The sequence below is a fragment of the Coregonus clupeaformis genome, chromosome 24 (assembly GCF_020615455.1).
Source record: "Coregonus clupeaformis isolate EN_2021a chromosome 24, ASM2061545v1, whole genome shotgun sequence".
NCBI lineage: Eukaryota > Metazoa > Chordata > Actinopteri > Salmoniformes > Salmonidae > Coregonus > Coregonus clupeaformis.
Genome location: NC_059215.1, coordinates 52,788,746 through 52,804,155, shown reverse-complemented (window position 1 = coordinate 52,804,155; position 15,410 = coordinate 52,788,746). Strand labels below are relative to the sequence as shown.

At 41.7% G+C, this 15,410-nt stretch overlaps 1 protein-coding gene across 2 annotated transcripts in view; it reads right to left on the bottom strand.

Moving 5' to 3' along the window:
• LOC121537383 (copine-9-like) overlaps positions 1-15,410 on the bottom strand; it is a 109,110-nt gene that overhangs the window by 92,783 nt on the left and 917 nt on the right. For both annotated transcript variants that reach the window (XM_045206900.1, XM_041845023.2), the window contains exon 2: positions 9,917-9,957. In XM_045206900.1, coding sequence (XP_045062835.1) covers positions 9,917-9,957 — 41 coding nt within the window. The remainder of the gene's footprint in view (positions 1-9,916; positions 9,958-15,410) is intronic.

Genomic DNA, 15,410 nt, shown 5'->3' with positions numbered 1-15,410 from the left:
GCAGGGTAAAGTGACTAGGCATCAGAACAGATAATAATAATAATGTATTTGAGGTAGATATGTACATGAAGGCAGGATAAAGTGACTAGGCATCAGAACAGATAATAATAAGGTATTTGAGGTAGATATGTACATGAAGGCAGGGTAAAGTGACTAGGCATCAGGATAGATAATAATAAGAGTAAAATACAGAGCAGCAGCAGCATGTGATGTGTGTAAAAGTGTGTGTGTGTAACGTGTATGTATGTGTGTTTGTGTTGTGTCGGTATGCGTGTATGTATGTGGTATATGTGAATGTGGATGGGTTTTGTATGGGAGTGTCAATGTATGTGTGTGAATGAATGTGTATATGGTGTATATAAAGTCTAGTGAGTGTGCGTAGGGTCAGTGCAAAATAGAGTCAGTGCAGATAATTTGGGTCCCATAATTGACTATTTAACAGTCTGGCTATTTAGCAGTCTTATGGCTTGGGGGTAGAACCTGTCTCGGAGCCTGTTGGTCTGAGAGCCTATGCTCCAGTACTGTTTGTCAGACAGTAGCAGAGTGAACAGTCTATGGCTTGGGTGGCTGGAGTCTTTGGCAATATTTCGGGCCTTCCTCTGACACTGCCTGATATAGAGGTCCTGGGTGGCATGGAGCTCTGCCCCAGTGATGTACTGGGCTGTCCGCACCACCCTCTGTAGCGCTTTGTGGTTGAGGGCGGTACATTTGCCATACCACGCGGTGATGCAGCCAGTCAAGATGCTCTCGATGGTGCAGCTGTATAACTTTTTGAGGATCCAAGGGCCCATGCCAAATCTTTTCAGAACATGCAAAGAAGAATCTGTCTACCCAAGTTGCCTCTATGTTTGTAAGCATGCCAAAGGACAGGAAGTGAGATTGAGAGAGACTTAGTCAAGGCAGAGCTACAGTGTCTTGCAAAAGTATTCATGCCCCTTGGCGTTTTTCCTATTTTGTTGCATTAAAACCTGTAATTTAAATTGATTTTTTATTTGGATTTCATGTAATGGACATACACAAAATAGTCCAAATTGGTGAAGTGAAATGAAAAAAATAACCTGTTTCAAAAGATTCAAAAAAATAAATCACGGAAAAGTGGTGGGTGCATATGTATTCACCCCCTTTGCTATGAAGCCCCTAAATAAGATCTGGTGCAACCAATTACCTTCAGAAGTCGCATAATTAGTTAAATAAAGTACACCTGTGTGCAATATAAGTGTCACATGATCTGTCACATGATCTCAGTATATATACACACCTGTTCTGAAAGGCCCCAGAGTCTGCAACACCACTAAGCAAGGGGCACCACCAAGCAAGCGGCACCATGAAGACCAAGGAGCTCTCCAAACAGGTCAGGGACAAAGTTGTGGAGAAGTACAGATCAGGGTTGGGTTATAAAAAAAGATCAGAAACTTTGAACATCCCACAGAGCACCATTAAATCCATTATAAAAAAATGGAAAGAATATGGCACCACAACAAACCTGACAAGAGAGGGCAGCCCACCAAAACTCACGGACCAGGCAAGGAGGGCATTAATCAGAGACGCAACAAAGAGACCAAAGATAACCCTGAAGGAGCTGCAAAGCTCCACAGGAGTATCTGTCCATAGGACCACTTTAAGCTGTACACTCCAAAGAGCGCTGGGCTTTATGGAAGAGTGGCCAGAAAAAAGCCATTGCTTAAAGAAAAAATAAGCAAACTTTTGGTGTTCGCCAAAAGGCATGTGGGAGACTCCCCAAACATATAGAAGAAGGTACTCTGGTCAGATGAGACTAAAATGTAGCTTTTTGGCCATCAAGGAAAACGCTATGTCTGGCGCATACCGAACACCACTCATCACCCCGAGAACACCCTCCCCACAGTGAAGCATTGTGATGGCAGCATCATGCTGTGGGGATGTTTTTCATCGGCAGGGACTGGGAAACTGGTCAGAATTGAAGGAATGATGGATGGCGCTAAATACAGGGAAATTCGAGGGAAACCTGTTTCAGTCTTCCAGAGATTTGAGACTAGGACGGAGGTTCACCTTCCAGCAGGACAATGACCCTAAGCATACTGCTAAAGCAACACTCGAGTGGTTTAAGGGGAAACATTTAAATGTCTTGGAATGGCCTAGTCAAAGCCCAGACCTCAATCCAATTGAGAATCTGTGGTATGACAAAGATTGCTGTACACCAGCGAAACCCATCCAACTTGAAGGAGCAGGAGCAGTTTTGCCTTGAAGAATGGGCAAAAATCCCAGTGGCTAGATGTGCCAAGCTTATAGAGACATACCCCAAGAGACTTGCAGCTGTAATCGCTGCAAAGGGTGGCTCTACAAAGTATTGACTTTGGTGGGGTGAATAGTTATGCACGCTCAAGTTCTGTTTTTTTTTCTTATTTCTTGTTTGTTCCACAATAAAAAATATTTTGCATCTTCAAAGTGGTAGGCATGTTGTGTAAATCAAATGATACAAACCCCCCCAAAATCAATTTTAATTCCAGGTTGTAAGGCAACAAAATAGGAAAAATGCCAAGGGGGGGGTGAATACTTTCGCACGACACTGTATGAGAGCTCACAGTAGTGCCCTGTAGTCTAATTCTAAAATCTAACAGGGCCTGTTTGAGCCATAGTTAGCTCCTAGCAGTGCAGCCCATTAAAATATGTAACTCTGCTCTGTCAACAAAGTAAACAGCTTCAGTAGATATCAGGGGTGCCTTGCAGAAACAGCCTTTGAACAACAATATGGAGCGAATCATTCAAAGGAGATAAGAAGTGCTTCCTTGACCTCTGGTATACTGGAGGATTCCTCCAGGATGAGAGAGACACTAGTACTCCTTTAGATTAATCTACATTTGGGGAGAGATGAGCGAAGTCCAACTAGGCTTGGGCGATATACCGTTTATACCGTATACCTGGGGTATTTCAAAATATGGTTTGCTAACTTACTAGCTAAGTGGGTAGATTTCAAGATCAAGCTTCTTGGTCACAGCAGAGACATTCAATCCTCTCCTGGATCAAGATCCCTGTTGCCTAAATTGTTTTGTGCTTCCATTGTGTGCACATTCGGTAATACCGTATACCCCGGTAGGTACAAAAACGGTATGAAAATCTGGATACCGTCCAACCCTAAACCTAACTCCCAGCAGCAGATTGATTGTTTGCTTTATGGAAGGTGACTGGGAGAGGATAGCCCATCTGGTGGGATACAGCAGAGCCAAATCCAAAGGAGCTGCATGCCAACTCTTCTCCTTTGGCTTCAGGACCAGGTAACCAGGTGAACTGAACTTCAATTCCATCAGCCTTACTATCGAATCCATTATGCTGAGTGTTGAGGTAGCCATTACAAAAACGATTCACAATTCTATCATACTGTACAACAGAGATTATTGGCAAAGTAATAAAAAAAAATACATGCAGACACAACTTCCTATTAGATCTTGGCCCCAATGATGTACCTATGGCCCAGTACATCACTGGGGCCAAGCTTCCTGTCATCCAGGACCTCTATACCAGGCGGTGTCAGAGGAAGGCCCTAAAAATTGTCAGACTCCAGCCACCCTAGTCAGACTGTTCTCTCTGCTACCGCACGGCAAGCGGTACCGCAGCGCCAAGTCTAGGTCCAAAAGGCTTCTTAACAGCTTCTACCCCCAAGCCATAAGACTCCTGAAAAGCTAATCATGGCTACCCAGACTATTTGCATTGCCCCCCCACCCCACTCCCACCCCCTCTTTTACGCTGCTGCTACTCTGTTTATTATCTATGCATAGTCACTTTAACTTTACCCACATGTACATATTACCTCAATTACCTCGACTAACCGGTGCCCCCACACATTGACTCTGTACCGGTACACCCTGTATATAGCCTTTTAAATTATTTGCTATTTTTTCTTTATCTATTTTTTACTTAACACTTTTTTTTCCTTTTTTTTTCTTAAAAACTGCATTGTTGGTTAAGGGCTTGTAAGTAACCATTTCACTGTAAGGTCTACACCTGTTGTATTCGGCGCATGTGGCAAATACAATTTGATTTGATTTGATTTGAGATCTGAAAAGAGACCCGTCACAAGTCTAGCTTGATTAGGATGACAGTGCATTACATCATCCTGTCTAAAATGCATGCAAAAGGGCAAAATACCAGACAATATTCTTTATACTGTTAATTTATTTGGGTGTGAATCAAGTTGAAGTAAGCAGAAGGTACTTTTGTGGTCTATGATAAATGATCTTACATAGTTGCATGGATGTTTATTACACTGTTGATTGCCATAGGCTGGTTTTTGGATTTGCATTGCAAAAATAATCACAGTGGAAGCAGGCCTAAAACCTCCTTGCTTGTGGGCATTGCATAAAAGCTGCTTGATATGAGGAACACAGGATGATGGAGTGAGGCGCCAAAGAGAGGAGGAATATGTTTGCTTGGCAGAAAGAGAGAGAAATTATTCACCCACAAACACATCAAGCCGGTCACGGATTGAGGGATACGGTGCAGGTTTCAGGACTTGACTGTCAGAAATCCCCCCTAAAATCTCTCACAGCAATTTAGTAGAGGGAGGATAGGGTTTAGATCCCGGCTAATCTATGGGGGGTCGCTACCCCTGAATGAGCCATACGTCTGGAACCCCCTAAACCCCCGTGTGGATCTGCTTTAACAAGGTCACACACAAACACCACCAGTCTGAACACATAGCGATGGGACAATGGCAGCTATGAGTGACACTTCTGAGTCCTTATAGCTGACACATGGCAAACTTGAAACAGAGAAGACACATACTAGGGCTGATCCCATTTAGTCGACTGGTCCATTGTTTTGTTTGATAGGCCGTTGGTCGACGGAGATTTCAGTTGTCGAGCAATAGCATAAAATAAAATAAAAATCACGGCGTAAAAGACACCTGTCTGACTTGCTCCTGTCTGAGTGGAGGAGGAGGGTGGGGGGGGAGAAGGAGGAGGTTCTTTAAACCAAAATAACCAGCAGCCCAACTTATTTAAAATCATAAACCACATTGCTGATGGCAGTAATGTTATGCCTGCAGGATGGTCATCTGTAAAGGTAGTCCTGACTATAGTATGGATATATAAGGCTGCCAATGAGAGGGTGGCGTAGGTGGCTAGAAAGGGTCAATTTTAGCTGTGTCGTGATTCTAAAAGAGTGGAGAAATCAATAGAAAATGTTATAAATATAAATGACCATGACTGCACACTTCAGTTTCATAAAAGCTTTATTCCTACTTAAAAAGAGCCACGGCAAAACAATGATTAATGATAGTCAGTGTGGGTGAAATTGCAGCTTTTAAATTAATCTACAGGGGAGACCTACACAACTCGTATTCAAATATGACCTTTTGAAAATTACAATTATGATCTTAAATTAGACCCACGGCAGGGACTAGCGTTTCCAAGCCTCGATCAGGGAGTATAACTTAATGAATAATAGGTTTGTGAAGGTATTGAACCTGCTTCAATTACTTGTAATGACTTATCGGGGAATGATCTCAGTAGGGAAGCAGCTTCCTTTCTGAAATGGACTGAACAGGTTTTTCCACACGGCCTACATTTACGTCACATAGCAGACGCTCTTATCCAGAGCAATTTACAGTAGAAATTAGGGTAACGTGCCTTGCTCAAGGGCACATTGACAGATTTTTCAACTAATCTGCTCAGGGATTTGAACCAACGACCTTTCGGTTACTGGCCCAACGCTCTTAACTGCTTACTCCCTTCATATTCAAGAGGCTGGTGGTTCTGCATCGGTGCGGGAGTCCAACTACTTGAGTCATACAGATCAGCTATTGTAAGCTATGGAAAGCAATTGTCTCATTCTGACCAATTTACTATATGCAAAATGTGAAATCTTCAGATCATTGTTATAGGAACAGTCCTTTCTTGACTGTCATCATGTTTAACTAGTTTGGACGGAGATAAAAGCGATATTTTTACATTTAGCAGACGCTCTTATCTAGAGTGACTTACAGTAATGAGTGCATACATTTCCGTACTTTTGTACTGGTCCCCCACGGGAATCGAACCCTCAACTCTGGCGTTGCAAGCGCCATGCTCTACCAAGTGGTGCAATATACAGAACAGTGAAGTGCTCTAAAACAAAGGACATATCTCATACATCACATTATGTATATCGCGTGCCAATCAAAGAGTTTATGCTCGGAACTCAATTTTATTTTCAGGATCCCAACTCTAAGAAGCAATAACAATACGGAATGGATTTCAGTGAGAGGGATTTGTGAGACCAGTTTATCTCCTCAAGGGCAGTCCATGCTTGGAAATAATTAGGTGAGCCTGGATCATATGGAGATATAAGGAGTGACTATGGGTCAATGGGAGAAGTCCTCTCCACCAACCCCTAGTTAAGTTGGAATTCATACAACACTTTGAAAGCACTGTCCATGACAGACTAAAGTCCATGACAGAAAAAAAAGTCCATGACAGAAAAAAGGCCACGACAGACAAAAGGCTATGGCCAATAACGTACTGTTTCTGGTTTCTAAAATTCAAGAAACTGAAATACACTCTCCCATTCTTCTCTGGAGATCCTCTCAAGCTCTGTCAGTTTGGATGGGGAGCGTCGCTGCACAGCTTTTATCAGGTCTCTCCAGAGATGTTCAATCGGGTTCAAGTCTGGGCTCTGGCTGGGCCACTCAAGGACATTGAGACTTGTCCCGAAGCCAGTCCTGCGTTGTCTTGGCTGTGTGCTTAGAGTCGTTGTTCTGTTGGAAGGTGAACCTTCGCCCCAGTCTGAGGTCCTGAGCCTTCTGGAGCAGGTTTTCATCAAGGATTTCTCTGTACTTTGCTCCGTTCATCTTTCTCTCGATCCTGACTAGTATCCCAGTCCCTGCCGCTGAAAAACATCCGCACAGCATGATGCTGCCACCACCATGCTTCACCGTAGGGATGGTATTGGCCAGGTGATGAGCGGTGCCTGGTTTCCTCCAGACGTGACGCTTGGCATTCAGGCCAAAGAGTTCAATCTTGGTTTCATCAGACCAGAGAATCTTGTTTCTCATGGGCCGAGTCCTTTAGGTGCCTTTTGGCAAACTCCAAGCGGGCTGTCATGTGCCTTTTACTGAGGAGTGGCTTCAGTCTGGCCACTCTACCATAAAGGCCTGATTGGTGGAGTGCTGCAGAGATGGTTGTCCTTCTGGAAGGTTCTCCCATCTCCACAGAGGAACTCTCGAGCTCTGTCACCGTGACCATCGGGTTCTTGTCACCTCCCTGACCAAGGCCCTTCTCCCCCGATTGCTCAGTTTGGTCGGGCGGCCAGCTCTAGGAAGAGTCTTGGTGGTTCCAAACTTCTTCCATTTAAGGATGATGGAGGCCACTCTGTTCTTGGGGACCTTCAATGCTGCAGACATTTTTTGGTACCCTTCCCCAGATCTGTGCCTCGACACAATCCTGTCTCGGAGCTCTACGGACAATTACTTCGACCTCATAGCTTGGTTTTTGCTCTGACATGCACTGTCAACTGTGTGACCTTATATAGACAGGTGTGTGCCTTTCCAAATCATGTCCAATCAATTGAATTTACCACAGGTGGACTCCAATCAAGTTGTAGGAACATCTCAAGGATGATCAATGGAAACAGGATGCACCTGAGCTCAATTTCGAGTCTCATAACAAAGGATCTGAATACTTATGTAAAGAAGATATTTCTGTTTTTTTATTTTGAATACATTTGCACACATTTCTAAAAATGTGTTTTCGCTTTGTCATTATGGGGTATTGTGTGTAGATTGATGAGGACATTTTATTTTATTTAATCAATTTTAGAATAAGGCTGCAACGTAACAAAATGTGGAAAAAGTGAAGGGGTCTGAATATTTTCCGAATGCACTCTGTGTATGTATGTATGTATGTATGTATATATATATGCTACTGCTCGACTAAAAAAAATCTTGATCGACCAACAGCCTATCGACCAAACAATCGACTAATTGGGGTCAGCCCTAATGAACACAAAATTAAAACAGCATAACACACACACACACACACACACAACATAACATAACATAAAGCACTTAGACACACATGGGTAATTGCACAGGTACATAGACAAAACACTAGGTTATTCAATCACGGACAAACACGCATGCAACAATCTATTTCACTTCTCATAGCAAAGAAAGCCCCGGCAAAGAATTGGTACAAGGACAAAGTGATTATGTCTGAGCCATCATTAAATTAGCTATGTGTTCTGAGCATTTCTTCTATTTACACAAAACCTGCACAGAAACACACAAGCATACAAACACAAAGTCAGCAATCTAAGTGATTGGTTAGTTGATAGCGCAAACTAGAAGAGGAAAAACGTCCATATCACATTCTCATCACAGAACCTGTCGGAGATTAGGCAGTGCACCTACGGCCTAAATCAATTAAGGACCAAACTCATAACCACAGACCCCCATCTCTGAGTATCTTGCGGGGCTGTTCCTGTTGCTAATGTGCACTTTCATCAGAGCCCCATGGTGTCTCTGTCTCTGTGGGACTGCTGTGGTGACATCCAGCCCCCTGAGCCCTGTCCCGTCAGCTCAAAGCTGTCACCCTGTACTGACCCCAACCTGACAAACTGTTGACCAACATATAGTAGAGCTCACCAAACAACACTAGAGCAGGAATCATTTCTGCATTGTATAAAGCATTTGAAGAACATAACAAAATATAGGCCAAGTAGAGGGTTATTTCATTCCTGAGCTCCAAAGTGTCCTGTGCAGTTTATATGTAGAGTCCCCATTGTAAAGAGCAATCTGACATACTCAAAACAAAGTGAAATGAGAGGACATGAATAGGAGTGAAAACAAATGTCTACACGTGAAATAGATCAGAGCCATGTATTTATAGAGTTGGGCCAACTTGTAGAATTGTGAATATTGTTCTAATTTTAGACATTCAGTTACATAGCATTATTTAAATATCCCCCATGTAATGTTAATGGGGCGCTAACATGGCTGCCATAGAATGCTGTAGTGTCATGTAAATCCATCATAATGCAGAAACACCAATGTCCTAACCATAGAATTAGTAAATAGAATAATACTAGTAATTTAATAGGATCTCTATGGTCCCAACTCTCTAAATATATGGCTCTGGATCAGATCAAAAACTCTGAGTCAAACAGATAACACTGCAACTGTGGTTGTGTTTCTGAGACCAAATCTTTGAGCCAAGCAGAAACTAGTGAAAAACTGAGATGGTAACCTACGTGACTTTGAAGACCAACAGATAGGAGTAAATGCTGAGTAAAACAGATGTTAAAACTGACTATGAACCTGTGATGTGTAATCTCTACAATTTTTCCAATGTCATCATATTTCAAATCTCAGAATTGCGCTTCTCAGAAATGACAAATTTCGGTGTAACCATTCAAATAGCAAGACAAAAATGTTCTCCTCTCCTCAGTCTTCAATCAGCTGTTTTTTTAAACGGTTATGATGGATGTTCTATTTTCATGACGGTCTTCATCCATAACTGTTTGGTTACACAGTTATTGTACCAGCCCTATTTCTGTGTATCTGGATAAAATAAACAGCTTTATAAAATAAATGTGCATAACGGAATGTTCATAACATCCGGTCCCTGAAGTTTTTGTAAAAATGACAGAACCAACTCCGTGAACAAAACCAAATCAATTTACTTGAGTATATTCTGGAAAGATAGGACAAATGCATGCATGGAATTCCACACATTCTGATAAACATTCGCTCAAAAAGATGAAGGCGATGGAGACGGAGAGGGACACGGAGAGGGAGACGGAGAGGGAGAGGGAGAGGGAGAGGGAGAGGGAGAGGGAGAGGGAGAGGGAGAGGGAGAGGGAGAGGGAGAGGGAGAGGGAGAGGGAGAGGGAGACGGAGACGGAGAGGGAGAGGGAGACGGAGACGGAGAGGGAGACGGATACGGAGACGGAGAGGGACACGTACCAGGATCAGACTTGGAGAATGTGTCCACATCCAGAAGATCCCTGGGAAAGAAAAGGAAAAAAAAGAACTATTTTAAAATCAGACTTTTTTTTTAACCTTCATACATTTTCTTCAAGGTCACTGCAGCACTCACTTTAACATTTTTCAATGAAACCTTTGTTCGCTTGTTAGTACATCAAATTCTCATTGAAATACACCTTGACATTAAACACTTGTTAATTTCCCTCCTCAAAACAAAAATGTATTACATACAGGTAACTGCCAAAATAAAGGAAACACCAACAAAGCGTCTTAATAGGTCGTTGGGCCACCACCAGCTGCCAGAACAGCTTCAATGCGCCTCGGCACAGATTCTCCAAGTGTCTGGAACTCTATTGGAGGGATGCAACACCATTCTATTGGAGGGATGCAACACCATTCTATTGGAGGGATGCAACACCATTCTATTGGAGGGGTGCAACACCATTCTATTGGAGGGGTGCAACACCATTCTATTGGAGGGATGCAACACCATTCTATTGGAGGGATGCAACACCATTCTATTGGAGGGATGCAACACCATTCTATTGGAGGGATGCAACACCATTCTATTGGAGGGATGCAACACCATTCTATTGGAGGGATGCAACACCATTCTATTGGAGGGATGCAACACCATTCTATTGGAGGGATGCAACACCATTCTATTGGAGGGATGCAACACCTCTATTGGAGGGATGCAACACCATTCTATTGGAGGGATTCAACACCATTCTATTGGAGGGGTGCAACACCATTCTATTGGAGGGGTGCAACACCATTCTATTGGAGGGGTGCAACACCATTCTATTGGAGGGATGCAACACCATTCTATTGGAGGGATGCAACACCATTCTATTGGAGGGGTGCAACACCATTCTATTGGAGGGGTGCAACACCATTCTATTGGAGGGGTGCAACACCATTCTTCCATGAGAAATTCCATAATTTTGTGTTTTGTTGATGGTGGTGGAAAACGCTGTCTCAGGCACTGCTCCAGAATCTCCCATAAGTGTTTAATTGGGTTGAGATCTGGTGACTGAGGCAGCCATGACATATGGTATATATCATTTTCATGCTCATCAAACCATTCAGTGACCACTCGTGCTGTGCCCTGTGGATGGCAGCATTGTCATCCTATGGGGGCATAGCCATGGTAGCCAAAATAAATGGCCTGCCCAGCATTTTTTATACATTACCCTAATCATGATGTATTGTTAATTGCTTAATTAACTCAGAAACCACACTTGTTGAAGCACCAGCTTCCAATATACTTTGTACCCCTCATTTACTCAAGTATTTCCATTATTTGGGCAGTTACCTGTATATCATTTCAAAATGCTGTTGGCTATCAACGAAGAGCTGGAGGCAGAATTCAATGGAGAAAACAACAGTGATGAGCTGAACTGATTATCATTCAAATGATTGTCATTATTTAACTATTGGTAACATTTTATTTATGTTTTGCGTGTTCCTCTGTTGTAGAAATAGATTTATTCTGCGAGAAAAACAAATGAATAATACAGAAACAAAATACATAACAGATCAGTCAGTGTGTATTGGGTGGCACCATAAAACTGTAGGCTACATACAGTACCTTCAGAAAGTATTCACACCCCTTGACTTTTTCCACATTTTGTTGTGTTACAAGGTGGGATTAAAATGGATGTAATTGTCATTTTTGGTCCACGATCTGCACAAAATACTCTGTAATGTCAAGGTGGGAAAAACAATCTAACCAATTCTAACCATATTTTCACATGTATTAAAGCTGCAATATGTAACTTTTTGGGCGACCCGACCAAATGTACATAGAAATGCGAGTTATAGATCTGTCATTCTCACTGAAAGCAAGTCTAAGAAGTGGTAGATCGGTTCTATGTGCGCTATTTCTATGATTCTGTTTTTTAAGTTTCGTTTTTGCATCTTTTACTTTTGGTTTTGTACACCAGCTTCAAAACATCAAAAAATAAAATATTTTTGGTTATTCAAAATATATTTCACAGCGGTTTAGATGGTACAATGATTCTCTACACTAGTTATTAATTGTTTTGTCACAAACTGAAATTAGGCGAACAGTTAGAATTTTTGAAACCAGGAAATGGGGGAGTGATTTCTGCATATTGCACCTTTAATGAAAAATAAAAAACTGATATAACTTAATTACATAAGTATTCAACCGCAAGTCAATACATGTTAGAATCACCTTTGGCAGCGATTACAGCTGTGCGTCTTTCTGGGTAAATTCTTCAAGCTCTGTCAAATTGGTTGTTGATCATTGCTAGACAGCCATTTTCAAGTATTGCCATAGATTTTCAACCGATTAACTAGGCCACTCAGGAACATTCTATGTTGTGTTGGTAAGCAACTCCAGTGTATATTTGGCCTTGTGTTTTAGGTTATTGTCCTGCTGAAAGGTGAATTAGTCTCCCAGTGTCTGTTGAAAAGTTGACGGAACCAGGTTTTCCTCTAGGATTTTGCCTGTGTTTAGCTCCATTCCGTTTCTTTTTATAATAAAAAACCCTCTAGTCCTTGCCGATGACAAGCATATCCATAACATGATGCAGCCACCACCATGCTTGAAAATACGAAGAGTGGTACTCAGTTGTGTGTTGTGTTGGATTTGCCCCAAACATAGCACTTTGTATTCAGGATATAAAGTTAATTTCTCTGCCACATTTTTTGCAGTATTACTTTAGTGCCTTATTTTGTACAGGCTTCCTTCTTTTCACTCTGTCATTTAGGTTAGTATTGTGAAGTAACTACAATGTTGTTGATCCATCCTCAGTTTCTTCCTATCACAGCCATTAAACTCCATAACTGTTTTAAAGTCACCATTGGCCTCATTGCTTTATCTTGGCCAGGTCGCAGTTGTAAATGAGAACTTGTTCTCTACTGGCTTACCTGGTTAAATAAAGGTGAAAAAAAAAATAATAATAATAATTATCCTCAACTTATTTAGGCTTGCCATAACAAAGGGGTTGAATACTTACTGACTCAAGACATCAGCTTTTCATTTTAAATTAATTTTTAAACATTTCCTAAAAACATAATTCCACTTTGACATTTTGTGTGTAGGACAGTGACAAAATCTAAATTGAATCAGTGACACAAAATCTAAATTTAATCTATTTAAAATTCAGGCTGTAACACAACAACATTTTGAAAGACAGTAGTGTGAATACCTTCTGAAGGCATTGTAATTGTATAAGACTGAAGTGGCATACATAATCAATTAGATCACACAGTCAGTGGACAGAACCTCCTAATAAGGAATGCGAACAACTGATTCTATATGAATTTTGGCCCTGTGCATGAAAAACAATGACCTCCCACTGGGCACAGACATCAGTTCAACGTCTTGTTTTGATTTAGATTTGATGTTGATTTAGATTAAATGTTGACCATCTCATTTGATTGAGGGTAAAAGTTGGGTATAAAAAAAAGACAAATTCCCCAAATTCCTTTTACGTTGACGACTTTTTGAAAATCCAATCAGTTTTCCACATTGATTCAATGTCATCACATTGATTTTTTGGGGGGGTAAAATGACATGGACACAACTTTGATTCAACCAATTTGTACACAGTGGGCTTATTTCCCATTTCATATACAGAAAATGTCAGTAAAATAACCATTTTAAAAGGCCAGAATGACCTCGCAACCCAATCTAGAGCACAGGAGGCTGCTGAGGCTCATAATAATGTCCGGAACGGAGTTACTGGAATGGCATCAAACACCTGGAAACCATGTTTGATTTATTTGATACCGTTCCAGTCATTCGCACGAGCGAATTAAGGTGCCACCAACCTCCTGTGATCTAGAGGTACACAAAATGTATACCTCTATCAAAATGGCAGTCCCAAGGTAATAGGCACATGCATGGTCCATTTACAGGTACTCTGTCCTCATCACAGTCATCACCTGAGAGTAGGAGATACAAGTTTCAGCTGTCACCACTATAGCACAATACTTGGCACAACAGCGCAAATGTTGGTAATCTAAGTGAGAAATGTATTCTATCTGCCTTGCAAAACATAGTTCAACGCTAACGGAGGTCTGAGTTCAACATCATCCCCCTGTGTACAGGATAAAAAGCATGGTGCGATGTGTGTGACATTATCAGTCACAGTAACCAACTCTTTCCTCCGCCGATGAGGACCGTCTACTGGGACTATATCGTCAGTATTTGAGTCACTGCCATTGGGTTCCTGGTTCATATTATATCAAAGGGGAAACAACTATTCCCCATGACAGAAATGGAAAAGACTCTGTGTCTCTCTGTTGAGCTCTGGACCAGTGAGCTGAGGTACATTTGCCCCACAGCTGGCATGTTTTCCAAAGAAGGTTCCTTTTAGGTTGGCAGTTTGCCAGGCGCAAAACACATCAAGGAAATGAGTTGTTGAGAGCCAGACAAATTAAATCAATGCTGTGGCTGATTGTGTATTCTTCTAGCAATGTTCTATTAGATGTGATAAGAGGAAACGTTGCAGATGTGTCTCACAGAGAACCCCCCTCTTGTTTCTAAGCATGGAGGAAATCCAAAGTTAAGGCTTAGTAATCTCCTAGGAGGCACCAGCAGCCATTCCATTCATTATTCAGGGTCGGGGAGGATTATTGTTTGGTGCCAGTGTTGGCTGGGGTTGTGACCATGGATTTCTGACCATCAGAGACAATTTTTTTAGAACAGACAACACAAAGGCCACTCAGCCAACAGTGTATAGTCGCACAGCATATGAGGAAATATTCTTAATTTGCTCTCCAACAGAGCATAGCAGACTCAGACACCAAAATCCCAGAGCCACATTCTCAATTTTGATCAACAAATGTGAGTCTTGAAATACAACTGCAGTATGACATTCGCTGTCAGTATCAGATATGAGGAATGTAACCTGGCTAGTAGGACGAGTTGCTACAGGATAGTGATAGGGGGCTCAGGGACCATTGAACAGCCTATAGGGACAATACAGTAAAGATACCTGCTAACAGTCCACATCTCTTTTTCATGTAGGATATAGGCTTACTTGACAGTTCATGAACACACATCACCAGTCAAAGTGTTAGAGGCCCTTGTAAACTCACATTAGTTTGTCATATTGCAGATGCCTTGTGAAACCTCTATACGTGCTGTTGGTTTCGTAAAAAGTAGTACTGTAGGTTACGGCACGTCAACGTTTATCTGTGGTTAATAAATCGCAAGTCTCAGTGTGATTCGCCACTAACCTTTCCGGAAAATAACATGTCTGAAAACAAACACGTACTGCTGTGGAAAACACTGGAATGGCTGAGACCTAGACAGCAGAAAATGTAGCACATTTTCAAAAATGTCTCCCCCAAAAACAGTAAGTCCATTTGTTTCCTGAGCTATAACATACTGTACTGTACTGTATAGATCATATTGGACCTGCCGTTGTATGCATTTATTTCTAAATCGATTGCTGTGTCAAATAACCAACCAATTTCACAGATTATATAC